The sequence below is a fragment of the Centruroides sculpturatus genome, unplaced genomic scaffold (assembly GCF_000671375.1).
Source record: "Centruroides sculpturatus isolate CEXI.00-Female unplaced genomic scaffold, Cexi_2.0 scaffold497, whole genome shotgun sequence".
Lineage (NCBI taxonomy): Eukaryota > Metazoa > Arthropoda > Arachnida > Scorpiones > Buthidae > Centruroides > Centruroides sculpturatus.
The window spans coordinates 194,220-212,630 of NW_019384738.1; the positions used below are offsets into that span (position 1 = coordinate 194,220).

At 29.3% G+C, this 18,411-nt stretch overlaps 1 protein-coding gene across 1 annotated transcript in view; it reads left to right on the forward strand.

Moving 5' to 3' along the window:
- Positions 1-18,411, forward strand: part of LOC111628310 (copine-3-like) — a 42,945-nt gene that overhangs the window by 15,876 nt on the left and 8,658 nt on the right. Inside the window, exons 4-10 of the mRNA XM_023372069.1 lie at positions 4,351-4,422; positions 4,565-4,642; positions 4,717-4,800; positions 8,398-8,492; positions 10,541-10,560; positions 13,207-13,277; positions 18,250-18,333. Of these exons, the coding sequence (XP_023227837.1) occupies positions 4,351-4,422; positions 4,565-4,642; positions 4,717-4,800; positions 8,398-8,492; positions 10,541-10,560; positions 13,207-13,277; positions 18,250-18,333 (504 nt within the window). The remainder of the gene's footprint in view (positions 1-4,350; positions 4,423-4,564; positions 4,643-4,716; positions 4,801-8,397; positions 8,493-10,540; positions 10,561-13,206; positions 13,278-18,249; positions 18,334-18,411) is intronic.

The following is an 18,411-nucleotide window of genomic DNA, read 5'->3' on the forward strand; positions in this document are numbered from 1 at the left end:
TCCTGAATGAAGTTAAATAGATGACAGATATGACTTCATTGTTAACAGGAAAAGTATGGTGTATTGGAGCAAGACACTACTGAACTTAAGTACATCATGAAAAAGATTGCAGCCTGGCATTGTGATAATTTCACAGAAAATAATTGCTCATTAAGAAATATGTTATTACATAAATCAAATAAAAAATGTAATGTATTTTATAGTATAAAGAATCAAATATAAATGGATGGAAGAAAAATAAGAAATTTGATATAAAAATTCGTAATATTAATCTAAATCTAATTTTGCATTTTTATTTATTTAAAAAGTGCAAGCAGACTATTGAATGCTAATGCTAATTAAGGAAGGGGATGAATAGGTAGATAAAGAACTTGGAAATTTTTTCTGGGTGGTGATTTCCAGACTAAAACCCAAATAAAACAGTTAAAAGCTGAGTTTTTTCATCTGAAACATAATTAGGGAGTTAATAAGCATAAACATTAATGTGTAGTGACATCATTTTTGATTTTTAGGAATAACTATGTAAAAATATACCAAGAAACACTAATATATTTAAGGAGCATGCTTTAATTAAGTTCTAATGTGATAAAGATGGTTCCCATTAGAACTTAAAGAAGTGTATACTCCGTAAAAAGTTTAGTATTTTTATGTTATGTGATTATTAGACAGAGTTGATAACAATGAACTAACTATGTAATGTATTAATAATTAAATTTGTTTATTAAACACAGTTTCTGTATTAAACTTTTCATTTTTAATTAATTTCTTAATTTAATCAGTCAAGCCAAGAATATTTTTGCAGCTGTTCAATGGTATCTTTGAGAAACAGAAAACTTTCAATAGTTATCATTGATAAAGGAAGAGGAAGGATCACGTGACCAAGAATATGGCAGTGTGACTTCTTATTGCTAGTGTGAGGGCGTAAATTTTTGAGTTTAACATATTTTTACATTAGAGGATGAAAAAAAATTATCGCAAGTTATAATGGAAATAGATCGGATGTCGAATCTTACACGTCGACAAAGTAGGAAGGAAGAAAAGCAAGTCATCGTCTGTTTGTTAATTAGTCAACGTGCGTGTGCTAATTAGTCATCATAACGAGTGAACGATCAGTTGGCTCAGTGCCAATGACAATCGTATAAAAACAATCATCACAGGAAGTTCAGGGCGATTGTCCCCTCAGTGTGATTATTCGGAAGGTCTGAGTACAAGTGTCTCCCGTCCCGGTCCTGTCCAAGGAGAAGCCAGTAAAAGATATAAGCCTGTGACAGCCAGCCAGCTTCCATACTCCAGAATGATCGTCGCATACCGTCATTTGACATCATATTAAGGTATATCGAAGTGCAGTAACCTCTCACTCTAGAGCCTTTGTAAACTCTCTCACATGGCATAGTGAATAGTAGATCACCGTTATAGACAGATTTATGTGTTATCTGCATCTAAGCAATAATCAGTAACTTCCTTATGTATACTCCTGTAAATTAACTTTAGTTATAGAATAAACCTTTATTTTGTTATTTGTTAAACCTGTCGACTTACCGACACACTCCCCACTTGATTTGCCCTCCTAGCCATCCGAAAGATTCTGAGATTGGGCTTTACCAGCCCGTGCAGATGAAGTGGTCAGTACAAGATTAACCCCTGACCCCTGCTTATCTCACACTAGAGTTGGTGAGAATCCTAGTATGAGTACAGAGGCACCACTCATTGAAGTGTATGGTATATTATTTGTAAATATCAAGCATATACATACCATTTAAAGTGAATGAAAGTACTAGTGCTATTCAATTTTCCTCTACAAGTATAATTTTGTCAATGATGTTTGCAAATGGTGTGGCATTTTCTCAGAAATATGCTTTTTACAGTGAAATGATATTCAATTGAAATGCAATTGTGAACTTGCACAGCAAATGTGTATGGGATTAGGAAACTCCTCAAGCTATCAACTAATCTTATTATCAGCAATAATTTAGTTGAACCATTTGGACTAGAATAATTGGTGATTTTTGATTGGCTCATTTTTTCTGCTTCACCACTCACAGGCCAGAATTACAGACATTTCTTAAATGAAGAACTAAATATTCTGTTAAAAGATGCTCTATTGGATATTTGACACTAAATGTTCTTCACACATGTTGGTGTTACAGCATATTTTAGTCACCATGAACAAGAATACCTTGAAATAGATGGATTGGAAACACCATTAATTTTGCCTGCATGATCTCCTGATTTAAATTGTGATGGCAGAGAGCATGGTCCTAGTGAGAAGAAGGTTAGCAACACGAAAAGAAGAAAACGATGTCACAAGACAACAACAACACTTCTCTTACTCTGACTTGAGGACAATGGATGCAAACCATTTGTTTCTCCATTTTTGGTGCAGAACAAACGTCTAGACTCATACACTGATGAACACGGTTTACGTACTTCACTCTTTGTGTAAATGACATTTCAGATACCAACGAATGTATCATGAAATTTAGTGAAGAATTTAGTTTGGAGAAATAAAGTTAGTTCCAAGTAAAGATTAAATGTAGTGGAAATTATTGTAATAATGGAGATCAATCCCACTTCAAAATCCTCTAGATGTTTTCTTATGGAGCATTTAAAATCAATGACTTGTGAAAATTACTATTACCAATGTACAAGTTCTAAGATATTGTATTGTTGAAATATTGGAAACAATTTGTAATACTCCTGACGTATTTGAGTGTGTTTGACAATAAGATGTTTGCAGACCTGTGTGGATGCTCATGGGGAATTTTGAGCACTTGTGATGTTCACAATAATGTTTACAGTTTGGATTTAATAAATCAATTTCTTGATAAATCATTATCATATCTAAAAAGTAGGGATTAATTAAAAAATGAGCTGAAAAAATAAGAAATTGGGATTAATAAACAAATTTAATTATTGATACATTACATAGATTAAAAAAAATAGAAATGATATTACTGTACATTGACACTAAATAATTCACTAATTAAGCTTCAGGTCAAAAAAAGACTTCAATTTTTTTTATTTGGATTTTTCCTTCTATTAGCCTATGAAATTTGGTTAAACACCTTGTATATTATGCTCAGTTGTAATTATATTATATATGTATATCATTCTGTACTCATTTTTTTGTAATAATGAGTTAAATTAAATAATTATCATTGTTCAATTGTGTACTCACATTGCTGTCACATCACCGGTTCTCAATAAGTATTGCTGATTTGTTATCCCTTCTGTTTAACAGCTGCTTATTGCTGCAACCAATAGTTTCTCTGATACTGTGATAGACCCAACTCCTTTCTCCTGTTGTAGTGGTCCATGGTAGCCATTGACTTACTTCTTGCCTATTTCAACTGGGCTAAATGGTTTGCAAATGTACTTTTAGTTTTGATTAGTTAATTTTAAATTATATTGTTTTTTATTCCGATCAAAGCTGAAGATGGAACAAAAAATGTTTCTTTTTGGTGTAATTAGTAGCCCACTTGAATTTTTATATAATAGTGTCAAGATTTGTTCTTTAAAAAATACTTTAAAAATGACAAGACATTGTCCATATTTAGGAAAGAGTTAAAAACATTGGTTTATGCTATGTTGGAAAAATTTTATATCATATCAGTTAGATGATTTTTATAATTTTCCATTATTAACAAGCATTTAAAACTTAACAAAATATATAAAATAACAGTAAAATTTAAATATCCATTGTATTTTTTCTTAGCATCACTTTAATAGAATGAAATAAAGTTATTATCTATCATCAATGATGCTACTATTGCTATTTACTAGAGAATTCGTCACTATTCTTTTGCAAATCGGGTAAAAATATATTTTAAAAAATACTTTCAGAATAAAAGTGTTAAAGAAATGAAAGAAATCAACAAATTTATAGTAAAAAAAGATGATAATAATAAAACCAGAAATATTAATAATCACAGATGTTCATTACAACAAATCATTTCAATAAATAGTATTTAAAAAAGTGTCAGCTGGTATATTTAAGTTTCCATTTTATTAACAGAATTCTAAATATACAAATATAAACATCCACACCCAATAATTATATATTAAAGTCAAACTATTGCCAAATTATATCAGGTTATATTAGAAATAATATAGTCCAATATAATTCAGCAATCATTTAGCTTTAAGAACTCCAAATTTTACTTAATTAGTATATATATATCAGATTATTTTTGTGTATACTATGATGATTATTTCCTGGTTATTTTTGCTTTGAGATAAATTTATATGCATTAAAATTAATAATTATTTATGAAATTTTGAAAACTGTCTTTGAAGTTCCATAAATTTACTTAACTTTTGAAGAACTTTAATAACCAAATATTTTTTTAGGTTGTTTCTTCATCTCCTTTTACAAGAAATTTAATATCAAAATTTGGGCAGAGATTGCAAAGCACCATAACAGTAAGCTTTGTTGTTATTTTATGTTGCAAAATAATAATGATAAATGCAAAAATTGTATGTAATCTAATTAGTATGAATCATATTGCATTTACTTCATTGATGTTTTTCTTGGATTTATAACTAATTTTTTTTATTTTATTAGATAAGAGCTCAGGAAGTAGGCAAAGAAGGAAAAGATCTTCTTTCACTCTCCTTTCATGCAAAAAATCTTGATGATAAGGTTTGATTAATTTTAAATATAAAATCATCTATAAAATAATAATAAAGTAGTTTAATATAAATTTCAATTATTAGGATTTCTTCAGTAAATCGGATCCATTTCTTGAATTTCGTGTGAAAAGTATAGATGGAAACTGGCATTTAGTTCATCGGACAGAGGTGAATGATTTACCATTTTTAGACATTTACTGTGCAAAGTAATGATAAAAGATTTAAACAATTAGAAATATTTCAAGAGTTAAAATGTCTGTCAGTGCTTTATTTAGGCATCAGATGTATTCCTGAGGTTGTTGAATAAGTAATGGATTATTTAAGCTAGAAGTTAAAGGTTTTAGTATATTAAATAAGTAAATTAGTGTAAAAAATAAAGCAAAATACAAATACAGGTATCCCTTGTATAACACAGTACAGTAGCACATCGATTATCCAATTCAATTTGGGACTGGGGTTGGTCGGATAACTGAAAAGTATGTAAAATACATTATTAGTATAGTATATTATTAAATCCCATGTAATTAGTATATTAGTATATCGCTATTAACCTACTTTGCGTTGAATTTTCATCGATGTTAAACCTAACAAAATTTTTTTAAAATAATAATCGTCGCTATTGTGTCGTTAAAAATTATTTTTAAATTATTTTATTGCTCACAAAACAAACAACCGCTTATAATTAGAAAATTAAGTCTCATTTAAATACTGGCCTTCCTTCAATGGTCGAGCCATTGATGCCAGTTAAAAAAAAAAATTAACAAAAATAATATTAAAGTAGCCAAGACATAGCCAAATATTGTAATGCCACATCACTAGCGGACATTTCAAATTTGCCGACTAGAACGGTCGGTTAACCGATGTGATGGTTAATCGGAGGTTGGATAATCGATGCTCTGCTGTATATACTAGAATAATAAAGTTATCAAAATTGAAATCAAATTCCTAATGATGTTTTTATTCTTTTGATATTATTTACTTTCTAATAAAGGCATCCTTGACTTTTGGATTTGATTCATTTCTAAAAATTTGTACAGAAGTCAAATGTCTGAAATTTGAGCAATAGAGTGGCATATTATAAAATGAAAACAAAATCAAAAGATAACCAATGTCTTCATTCAAATCTGATACACCTCAAAACTTTAAACAATATTCCATTTTAACTTCCATTATGATGTTAAAAAGAAACCTTTCACTTAAATGATGCTTCACATTCTAAATTCAATGATTTGATCCGAAGATGAGATAAAAAGCATCTCAAAAAGCATCTCGAAAAGCATTTAATCAAGAAAATAATTCAAAGGAGAATTCTATGTTTACATAGTGAGGTAAATTTTTGTTATTTCGACTTTAAGCAGTTGATATTCACAAGAAAGGTTATAAAGTGAATTCCATTCTTAGAGAACTAAAAAAATTTATAAACTCTCTTATTAAGGTTTAACTTTTTGAAATAAATATGTATAACAATTCATAAATCATCATCTAAAATGTTAAAATCATATATTAAACAGACAAAAATTAATTTTACAATCAATTTTGCTGTTGTTGAAACAAAAACTGGTAGAAAGTGCCTTCATACAATAGCTCAAATATTTTGTTTGTCAGCTGAAAATATGATATTTGAAAGTTTAAATCTGGCATACAAAAGCAAATTAAAGAATCAAAGTATCATGTAAAAATGCATTCTCTTGTACATGATACCTTGATATTTTGTTGAGTTGTTCAAAAGACAAATATATGAAAATTGAAGAATGCTTGTATATGAACAAAAGCATTAAAAATAGACAAAATTAATTTACAATATTAAAATTTCATTATTACAGAAACTATATTAAAGATAAGGTTATCATAAATTTCCAAATTTGATTAGTTTACTTTTATATAAGTAAAATAGTTTATCATTTATCTTTATTTAAAAATTTGAAAAACTATACATTAAAAACTTACCTCTACCTTTGTCTCACGTTCATATATTGTACATTCAAGAATTTGTTCTTCATCATCATCCATATAATGGATTAATTTTGATGGAATATTTGGTACAAATGCTTTAGCTTCATCACTTAAATATTAATGTTAGTAAAATTATTATTATTAATGTTAAATCAAAAAAATAATAATTTAAAATTGCAAACTATAGTAATAAAAGATTGGTTAATTTTTGCTTTAAATTAATAATGTATATGTCATGGCTAAAGCCCATGAATTGGATAAAGCTTGGACTAACTAGCTAATGCTAACTTTATCCAAGTCTTTTGATTAAAGCAAGTGCCAAGCTATTAAACGTTAATGAACTTTATCTGTATAAAACTNTTATTTTTAGCTCAATATTTTTTAAAAATATTCTATAATGTAAAATCTGTTGTATTCATGGGTTTAGTCATGGTAGAAATATAAAAGTATGTTATTGCATATTTGATAGAACCACATACTTACTTCAATGACATCCCACTCAGAGTATGGTGCTATTCACTTCATTCTAAATATACAAAGTAAATTTGCTTTTCTAACATATTTAGAGTCATGAAAGAATTATTAACATAATTTTACGGTATTTCTGTATATCACTATACACATTTTATTTTTAAAAGTTTTATTAAACAAAATTTAACTGTTAATAGCTTCAGTATGTAAATGTAAATTAATTAATTAATAGGTGATCTCTCAAATTAATCATTATGATATTTATATCCTACACTAATGCAATTTAATGTTGTAAAACATTGATGTTAACTACTTAGATGTACTTTTAAAGAAATTAATCTAATTCTTAGGATATTAACTTTAATTTAATATATTGAAAGTTAAGGTGTTACTATTTATAACTTTTAAACTTTATAACTTAACTTTTAAACAAATAAAAAAAAAACTTTTGCATGTAATTAAAATGTTAAACATTTAAATTTAAGTGTTAAAAAAAATCAACAGATACAAAATATGAATATTTTGAATAAATACATATTTATTAAGTTAAATAATTATATTTAAATCAGAAAACAAAATAATTGACTTGCAACTTTATTTTTCAATAAATTAAACATTTGAATTGACTACATAAGATTGAGAGTAACAAAACACAGTACAGGAAATATACAGTTATATATCAGTGGTGAAAAGTAACAATCAGATTACAAGCATTAGCCTATAAAGATCAAAATTTAACTCTTTTCTTTTTTATAATATGTTAACAGAATTATTCAAGTAAATTTGACAATTGATTTTATTGTACTTTGAATTAATTTTAAAGTTTAAATACAATAAAAACTATAATAATGAAAAGTTTAATTAAAAGAATGAACATATGTAACTATGTTCTGTGTCATCAGCTTGTCAACAAATTTCAATCCACTTCTTTAGTCATGAACATATTTTTATCTTTTTGAAAGCTAAAGTATCTAATTTCTGTTCCTTTCATCTTCTTTGAATAATTTAAACATCCATAAACTGAACAACCAGGCATATTTATTTTTGAATGTACATTCAAAACAAACTCAAAGCTATTAACTCTGAGTATGATGTCATGTGCAAGACTGAAATAAAGTCAAAACATATCTTTATATTTCTACCATGAGTTTTGTGATGTTCCTTCTTTTCTTTTATTAATTAAACACAGCTGTTTTAAATGAAATGAATACATAATAAAAGTTAGTCTTATAAGGAGTTGGAGAATTTGTGGGTCTTTTGTGTAGAGTAATTTAGAAATTTTACAATAATTATACTTTATTTAAAAACATAAATAAAATATATTTTTAATTTGACTTTTAGGTAATTATGAATAACTTAAATCCTGTTTGGAAGCCTTTTCAAATTAACATGCAGAGTTTTGGAGGAAGTAATGTTGAAACATCAATTTTGGTAATGTCTTTCAAATTAACTATATATTTAATAAATAATTTTAAAACGACTAGTCAGTTTTCATTGTTATTATGTCTTTAATTAAAAATTAATTTTAAAATGTAATATTTTTTTTAATTAAAATAACAAAACAAATTATCATTCTATATTGTTGTGAGTAAAAGTAATTACACAAATGTTGGCAATTAGGTAAATTTCATATTTATTTGGTATAGATTCAAGACTTAATAAATGCAATATTTTTGTTTGACTTGAATTTTAGATACAGTATTAGTACATTATCTGATGTTTTGTCTATTATAGATAATTTTGACCTGCAGTTGATCAATACAAACAAAAGATGGCAATAATGCCAATCAGAGGCATAGCTACCATGGAGCAGTTAGAGCAAATTGCTCCAGGCACACGAATCACGAGGGCACCAAATTAGAAAGGGCAAAATAAAAACTTAAAAACAGTTGTAAAAAATATTTTCATTTAATAATTAATCAATTAACTATTAAATTTGAATCCGTTTGACAATTTTGTACGCTTTTTAAATGATTATCACTTGCATATTTTGTCATGTCATCTGATAAAAATATTCTGGAAGGATCAGAACTTTTACAATCTGCATATACCTCTGACATTTTGTCTAGTTTTGGACCTCAATTGCTTTGATTTCAAATTTGTTTTTATACTCATGTAAAAGAAATTACTTCTAAACACAAAGTTGCCGAACTACTTTTAATTCACACCACAGCCTCAAGTGACTTCTTGGACATTATTGCAGCATGCCTCATTTTTTCAACTTTACCAGCGACGACAGCATCAGCAGAACAAAGTTTTTCAAAACTATAATTAATCAAAACTTATTTAAGAAGCAGCATGTCACAACTGTCTTATTCCTTGGCAAAATATTATCAATTGAAAAAACAATAGCTTGTCATCTTGATCTGGAGAAAGCGATTGACAGATTTGCAAATGAAAAAGCGAGAAAACAACAATCTCAAAGTTTTCTTATGTATTATTATGTATTTGTTATGAAACTAAACTTGCATACATTTTGTCAATACATTTATATACTATGTAATAAATATTATTAGGTACTCTATACTTAAAGAATTATATTTTGTTTTATTATTATATTATAACTAGCAGATGACCCCGACGTTGCTCGGGCAAAAAGTAACGATAGCAAAGATTAAGATTATTAGATTATAGCCGATCTTACTTGTTTTCAACGGGTGCAACAAGTAGGTCCCCTCTCTTCCGAGAGCAAGTACAGAATGTTTAGATACCCGCTTACCATACCGAAATAACGGTAATTAAGACTCGCTGCAACCTGTAACTGGTGCGTAGTACCCCTAGGTGACGAATAGCAAACGTTTCCGAGGTCTTCGGGATTACTTAATTCCAAAAATAAGTCGGATCTTCCAGAATCATTTATAAATATAAATTCGAACATAAAATCGAACATTAAGACAAAGACTTGGAATACAGCCAACTTCTCGCGCGTGCACTCTCCGTCTCAATTTTAAATACCACGAACACTAAATATGGTTGAGAATTTTTAGAAGGGTCTAAAAATATTTGCGATTTTCTGCAAAAGTACAAAAAATGACGTAAAATATTACAGTAAAAGCCGAATTCTACGGGGTAATCGAACAAGGAAAAGTTACGTACGATTATTTAAATTAGCCCGAGTTATCTCGAGTCCGGACGGCTTAACGTACATTCTCACGGCATACTCTATTAAACGCAGTCACGTACGAAAAGTCCGTATCTAAAATAATATAATAAAAGTCGAGTTCTTCGGTTAAGCCGTAACCCTCTCCCTCTTCTCCGCGGGAGGGAATTTACAAAAATTTCTTCTCAGTGTACGTGCGTCATATTTCGAGAGAGGACGGACTTAATGAAGGTTTTACTAGTTATTAATCTTTATAATTTTACGAATCTCATCCCTACCCTCAAACTTAATCGTTTTGTCATTGTACAATCTGTCTATATGTATAATCGAAACGGGTTGATGATAATTTAATCCACTGTCCAGAATTATTCAGAAATGCTAAAGAGTTTATACAAACCCCGATGATCACCGGCTCCTTTTAGTATCAATAGAGCAGAAAGTTTATATTTATTATATAGCAGCTTGTTACACTGGCGTTGCCCGGGAGGAAAATCTAAGTTGTAATGTGGAAAACCAAATACTTATATAGTTTACACACTTTCTACATTTTCACAGATATTGTCGCCATTGTCTTAAAATATTAAACCGTAAATAAATTGTCTAGTTAAACGTTGGATTCGTCCACTCTTCGTTGATCGAGATGGGTTCGTAATAATAAGCGCAGAGCCCAAACGGTTAGGAGTTGAAAGGCGAAATTTGGTACACAGTTAGGGTACGTCACGAAAACGCACACGAAGAGAGTATTTTTCGAAATTCCCCCCGCGGGGAGAGGGATAGGATTAAGGTTTCGACAATGGAAGTGCTAATTTTCGCTATGGTTACTTTTTGCCCGAGCAACGCCGGACTTATCTGCTAGTATATATAGGCTATACATACACATTCCAAATATCAGGTTTTGTTGATTCAGATGTGTAAAAGCATCACGATTCTGAAAGTGACAGGACGACAAAACTACATTACAAGAGCCGGGAATGTAACCCAGTGGAGTAGCGTAGTGGGGCGGCCCGCCCCGGGCGGCACTTTTTAGGAAGTGGCAAAATTTCACAATAAATAATAATAATATCTCGTAAAAATTTGAACCACTCTATTCTATATTTTCGTCGCACCTACGATAGTGCTACCATCCGGACAGTCCGGGTGAACTATTAATTTCACCCGGGGATATCCTGCGCAACCTGTCGACCTTTTTTTTTCTATTTGCTCGTACGATTCATTCGTATTCATATACAACTTACACCTCCAATATCCAATGAAGATATTTCAAACCGGTGGCTACACTAGCACGGAATTTTTCGTTACTTATTTTGTGACGAAACTGAATTTTAGTCTTTTAAATTCAAATACCTAGATAACGGGGCGGCGAGAATTTCCTCCGCCCCGGGCGGCTGACACCCACGCTACTCCGCCGATGTAACCCGTGTCACGTTAAAACGGCAGGGAATGTAACAAGGAAGTAAAAATTTAAGAAAGATTACAATTAGTGTTGTAACGAATAGTATATTTGGCTTCAGGCCGAATACCGAATATTCGGCCAAACTATTCGACTCGATTAACGCACGTACGAAAATTGGCCCGCAAACCGCATTATGGCAAGGATCCCGCTCTCCATTGGCCCGCTGTCACTAAGCTTCGCCAATCGCGTTAATTCTTGGCAGTTGTAGCGGACAGACAAGTGACATGGAAATATGTGATAAATAATGATATCTAATGACCTACACTTGATAATAACGGAAAAAGAAGAGAGAAGGACCGCGAAGTGAAAATGTGAAAATAAATATGAAATTGAGTCGATAACATAATCGAACAAGTCGAGGCAGCTTATTGGCGCGAAGTTCGCGGCCGTCAATGCCAAACAATTGTTGTCATAGACTTCGGAAAGCTAAATACTTGTAATAAAAGTCACTTAGCGTGCACGGGCGAAAGCCTGGGGCCGTTCGGGCTACCGAGCTGTCTCGAATCTGTGAAATCGTAAGTGTCTTATACCGACGTCATATCTGTTTTTTTTTTCTCTGTTATCACCAGGCTATGGGTCACGTAATTGTAAAATGGGAAATCTACGACGGAAAAGTGACGAATCGAAAGTATGCACAGCCCGTATTATGATGTATGCACAGGCATACGTGGATTAGAGCGATAGAGGAAAGAGAAAGGGAAGAGCAAAGACGAGCGCTTAAAAAGAGGATAGGCGGGGTCAGACCCTCGGATNATTATATAATATTATATTATTATTATATATTTATTAAATTTAATATCTTATTGTTGAAATGCTTTGAATCTCAAATAAATTGTTATTAAGTAAGGTTTTAAATCAAAATAATTAGGTATATGTTTTTAAATTAAATGTTCAAAACAAATTTTATGACACCTCTTATGAGGAACAAGGGACGCACCAATTCTACTTGCTCCAGGGCACTGAATATGTAGCTATGCCACTGCTACCAATTAAAATTTCATGATGAAAGATCACAAAGGTCTATATAAATTTTCTTGCAACAGTAAGATATCATCTTATTGCATGATAGAGCACACTCAACATATATAAATTTTGAAGATATAGAGAATTATAATATTAATATTTAGAGGTTGGACATTAGGAATTTGAAAATTGCTATTTCTGAATTTTTATTTCTGGAAAAATCTTCATATATCCTGAAATCAAGATATTTGCTATAAAAATTTATATGATGTTTACAAACTTCAAACATTTTGTTAATTTTATTCTAAAAACAATACTAATTTTTATTTTAATAGTTAATTTTCTGTCTTGAAATAAACTTAATCTTAAATACATTGATCAGATATTTTGATAATTACAAAATTTTTAATCATGTACACACAACAAGATATACACATAATTATAAATTAAATNGGATTTTCGATTTTTGTACACATTTTAACCCTTGACAAATAGTAGTAATAAGTCTGTCATTGAAATTCTACACATGCTAAGATGTAGGCTGCTTTTTTTTTTTCAAGCTCCGATAGTCCATAAAAAAAAAAAAAAAGGTAAAATAACAAAATAAATTTATTACTAAAAGTTAGGTATAAACATGGTGATCATGATTTTATTGGAGAATTTACAACAACTTTTGCAGAAATTTTAGAAGCTCAACATCATCAAGTATGATATTTTAATTCTTTAATTTAAAAGTTCATTAATAAATTAGTAAAAATGAAAAGCATAAAAACTATTCTATATACTCAAATACTAATAAATTCTCTTTGTGGCTGACTACACCTATAACACTATACTTATAGAAATCAAAATCATGTATAAACACAGTGTTTGTGTTAACTGTGCTATAAAGGTTTAGTCTAACCACAAAATCTTGTATGACAATTCGTTTATAATTAGCGATTATGGCATTCATGGAAATTGGCCCACTCGCTCCACTTGTGCCGATTTCCATGGATGCCATAATCGCCTATATCAACGGTGGGCAACCCCCTGCCCGTGGGCCAGCTACGGCCCGCGAAAAGTTTCTATCCGGCCCGCGAGATGTTTAGAAGAAATTATAAATAAATATTTTTCGATGTAATTCGTCTAGTTTAAATTGAATATTATTTTCTGAAGTGTTGCGGCAGCAATGACAGGAAAAAATAAGGGAGTCATTTCCTTATTCAAACAAAAAATGGGAGAACAGAATTTTTCTAAATTATTTATATCTCATCGCATCATCCATCAAGAAAATCTATGTGCAAAAGCTATGCAATTAGAAAATGTAATGTCTGTCGTATCCAACTACATAGGGCTGTTTTTATTGTGTTTAAAGTCACTTAGATTTTACAAATAGGTGAGCCGTTCACAGTTCGGCACACGCATTTGTAAAATCTAAGTGACTCAGACAACAAGGAATTCATATAAAACGGAATAATCAACAGTGTTATAGGGGGGTCGCTGTAGTAATTAATTTTTATTTATTTATTTATTTATTTCATATTTGCAAACTAAAAATTTACAGGTCACAAGGTGTCAATTAACTACTATGGCCCGTGGAAAAAACGTAAAATTTATTCTGGCCCATGTTATAAAAAAGGTTGCCCACCCTTGGCCTATATTATAAACTAATTGCATTATGTACTATTAAGATATAGTTACTTCATTTTCTCACAAAATAAATAATCTGTTTCAATTGAACAATGTGATATATTTTAAAATGAGTGATTAAATTTTAGATTTTTACTATATTAAAAATAAAAATTTTTCTTTCAGTTTCTATACAATGATACATAAGACTATCTATTGTAATCTAATTGTTAACTATTTGTAGAAAATTATTCTGGTATTAGTTTTGTATATAGTTTATCTGATATACATACAATAACATACAAACAAATTTGATTATTTATTCAAGATTTTTTCTAAAGTAAATGACATTTTAAAATATTTGTATCTTTCAGTTAGCATTAAATTGTATAAAACTATAGCTTTATTTATAAAATTTTATTTAATAGTAACTACTTTGCCAGAGACTTAAATTATACATTTAATTCTGTTAGAATATGTGCTGTTTTGTATCAGTAAACTTTTTTAATCATTGAATATAATTAGAACTGTTTCACAGAATTGAATGTGTCTGTTGATGTCTGATAGGTGACATAACTATTTGATAAAAAAAATATTCTTATGAAATATTAAATACCAATTGGTCTCGTTCAAAAAAAATTTCAAAAATTTTTAAAGTAGTGTAAAGAAAAATAACTACCATTTCATATGTTTATTTTTGTTAGAATTCACCAATTGAAAATTTATAAGTTGTGACCAGTGAGTTTGAGTTAACATTAACATATTCAAATTCACTAACTACTACAAAATTTGTGTTAAAATTAGGTGTATTTCTGCAAATATGAAACTGGACAATCATCTTTTTTATTGTTTTAGAATTTGTTTTAAAAAAATCAACCTAATAAGTTAAAGTAACAAACTAATTTTTGGAGACCAACTTGGGAAAATCTTTCACCATCTAGTGCCCAAGTGCTTTTGAGCTGACCAGGCTCATCTTCAGGGGCTTCATCCTAACTGCAACTTTCAGTTTTGAATAAATGCTTGAGGAATTTGATATTATACTTGTATCAGTAACATTGAATCCTCTGTGTGCAGAAGATGAAAGGTTTCTCAGGTTGTTCTCTGAAAAATGTTTTGTTACTTTAACTTATAAAGTTCATGCAGAGACTGATTAAGGATTGAAATATCAACAATTTGCCAATCTTAATAGTTCCATAGGTTTGTAGTGATTGTGAACAAACACATTCCATTATCTTTTATGTTGCACAATACTAAAAATATATTAATCTGATGGGTGTGCAGAAAATAAAGAATGTTTATAACTAAACATTCTTTATTTTCTGCACACCCATCATATTAATATATTTCTAGTATTATTTTAGTTATAAAAACGGAAAAAAATAGAAAATGATAAGAGAAAATTTTATTAAATAATTTGTACAAGACTAGTTACTTTTCTACATTATCACCATTATAATTAAAGCATTTATCATAGCACAACACTAGTTTTTTGATTCTTTCGTCATAGACTTTAACTGCTAGTTCTTTCAACCAGCTTCTTTTACCTCTCATCCATTCCAAAACATTTCAAATGTACCCAAAATCTTTTCAGCTTGGGAAAGAGATGAAAGTCAGTGGGAATCATGTCAGGACTGTGTGGAGGTGGTTGAAAATGTCCCAGTCAAATTTACGAAGCATGGCTTGAGTGTCTGCTGTAGAATGTGATTGTACATTATTTTCCTTGATAAATTAAACATTAAATACCATTTTCTCAGACTTCTTTCATTCATAATGTGATTACCATATTCTTTGTGATTTGTTTATGAATTTCTTCAGGATAAACTTTCTTTGCATTTAGAAATTGAATAACATTTTGCACTTTGCACAATTTTCGATTTTTGTACACATTTTAACCCTTGACAAATAGTAGTAATAAGTCTGTCATTGAAATTCTACACATGCTAAGATGTAGGCTGCTTTTTTTTTTTTCAAGCTTCGATAGTCCATAAAAAAAAGACAAGTGTAAATAACAAAATAAATTTATTACTAAAAGTTAGGTATAAACATGGTTACTTTTTGACATAATCACTGTGAAGATTGAGGAATTTGTCATATCTGTGGACAACTTTTCCATTTCCTTATCATAGAATGTTGCCGCCAGTGAATTGAGATGGCCTTAACAACATTGTTTTGAAGATCGTCATTAGTTCATTAGTCTCAAACCTCTGCCATACTAGCCACATTTTCAGTTCAGGAAAAAGGTTGAAGTCTTCACACATTAAAAAGTCTTAAGCTGGGTGGAAGTCTTCACCACCTTTAAACTCCCAGCGTATAGCCCTGATTTAGCACTGAGTGACTTCCACGTTTTTCCTGAACAGGAAAAGTGGCTAGGAGGGCAGAGGTTAGAGACTAATGACGATTTTCAAAAAACATTAGGGCCCATCTCAAGTCATTGGCTGCAACATTCTATGACAAGGGGATAGAAAAGCTCATCTACAGATATGACAAATGCCTCAATGTTGAAAAGTAAGCATGATTGTACCTAACTTTTGGTAATAAATTCATTTTGTTATTTACATTTGTTTTTTTTTTTTTTTTTTAATGGACTATTGGAGCTTGAAAAATAAAGCCCTCTTATCAGAAAATAAATTGACTTTGAAGCAACGGTGGTAATTTACCTGCACAGAATGCTATGCATTTTTTATTTTCTGGACACCTCTCATAAATTAAAGCATTAAAATTTGAATAAATCTTATTTTTCTAATGTGTTTGACATTTCTGCCTTCTTTAGGACTTAAATTTTAATATTAAATATTCAGTTTTCATATAACTGATAGAAAACAATTTTTATATTAAAATATTACATTATAAAATACTAGAAGTTTTTATTGCAAATATAAGTTATTTATTATTATTATTTTTTGTAACAGGCAATAAGTTTTATATCAAAATATATCTTAGATGTTTCATGTGTGATTTATCTATAAATTTCTTCTAAAAGACATTTGAAGTATTTATATATTCATTTTTGTGTTTACAATAGTATAAATGCAGTAAATTAAACTTATTAGTGATAAAGCTATATATTGTATAAACATCTAAAGTGTAGTTTTTCATGTGAGCACCACAACTAAACTTTGTCAGTGTTCATAGCAGACAGATCTTGCTGTGCTGTCAGAAAACAATAGTTTTATCAAAAAACTGCAGCTAATAGTAATAACAAATATTAAATGATTAATAATACTAGTAATATTAATAATGATAACAATAAAGAGATTAGTTCTACTAATAATAATTAATTAAATTGACAATAGTTTATCAGTACACCATTGTGTAATAGTTGTTACTACATAGTTGGTTACAAACAATAATTCAGGGAACAAGTAAACAATCAAAAAAACTACTTTGTCAAGGTTTCACAGTTCAAACTCCAATTAAACAACTGGAATGCTAGAATACTCTTCAATTTCAGTTGCTAATTTAAATGGCTTGTCATGTTATTCCTTTTGGTATAAGAACATCATAGCCACCTACATCATTTATGTAATCTTTTGGGGCTTAATTTGTGCTTTTCTTATTGACAGTAACTATAATCCTAACAAATTGTGATATTAATTTACTGATGAATAAATTAGTTTTGTAGTACTTTTTATCTTTTTGATATTATGTGACTTATCAGATGTTTACTGATTGTCTTCCTTCAGAGATTCTATGGTCCACATAAACTAATGATAAAATTCTTTTTAATGTTGTTTTCCTATCAGGAGTGTGAAATAGTTGTCCTAAACTAAAACTTCCCAAAGTAAATGTAAGTAAAGAGAATAAGTTGTCAAGAACAAAATGAAGTCAGGTTTTCTCTCACAAAACTAACATATCTTTTAGGTTAAAATTTTGTTATTTTTACAGTAACTAACTGTTTTTACACTGAAAAATAATAGTATTGTATAATAGTAAATAATAAATATGCAGTCTCATAATTTTAAAATTTAATTAACATATTATCAATTTGTATTATTAACCTTTTATAATGAAAATAAGGATATTTGTTGGATTATATCTTATATGAGACAATATATTTTATTTTTAGGTTGAATGGCCATGTATTAATGAGAAAAAGAAGAAAAAGAAAAATTATAAAAATTCTGGAATAATATATTTATCATCTTGTAAGGTAAATTACAATTGTAAATAATTTTAAACACTGAAATATTTTTATACATATATATATATATATTGTAATATTTGTAGA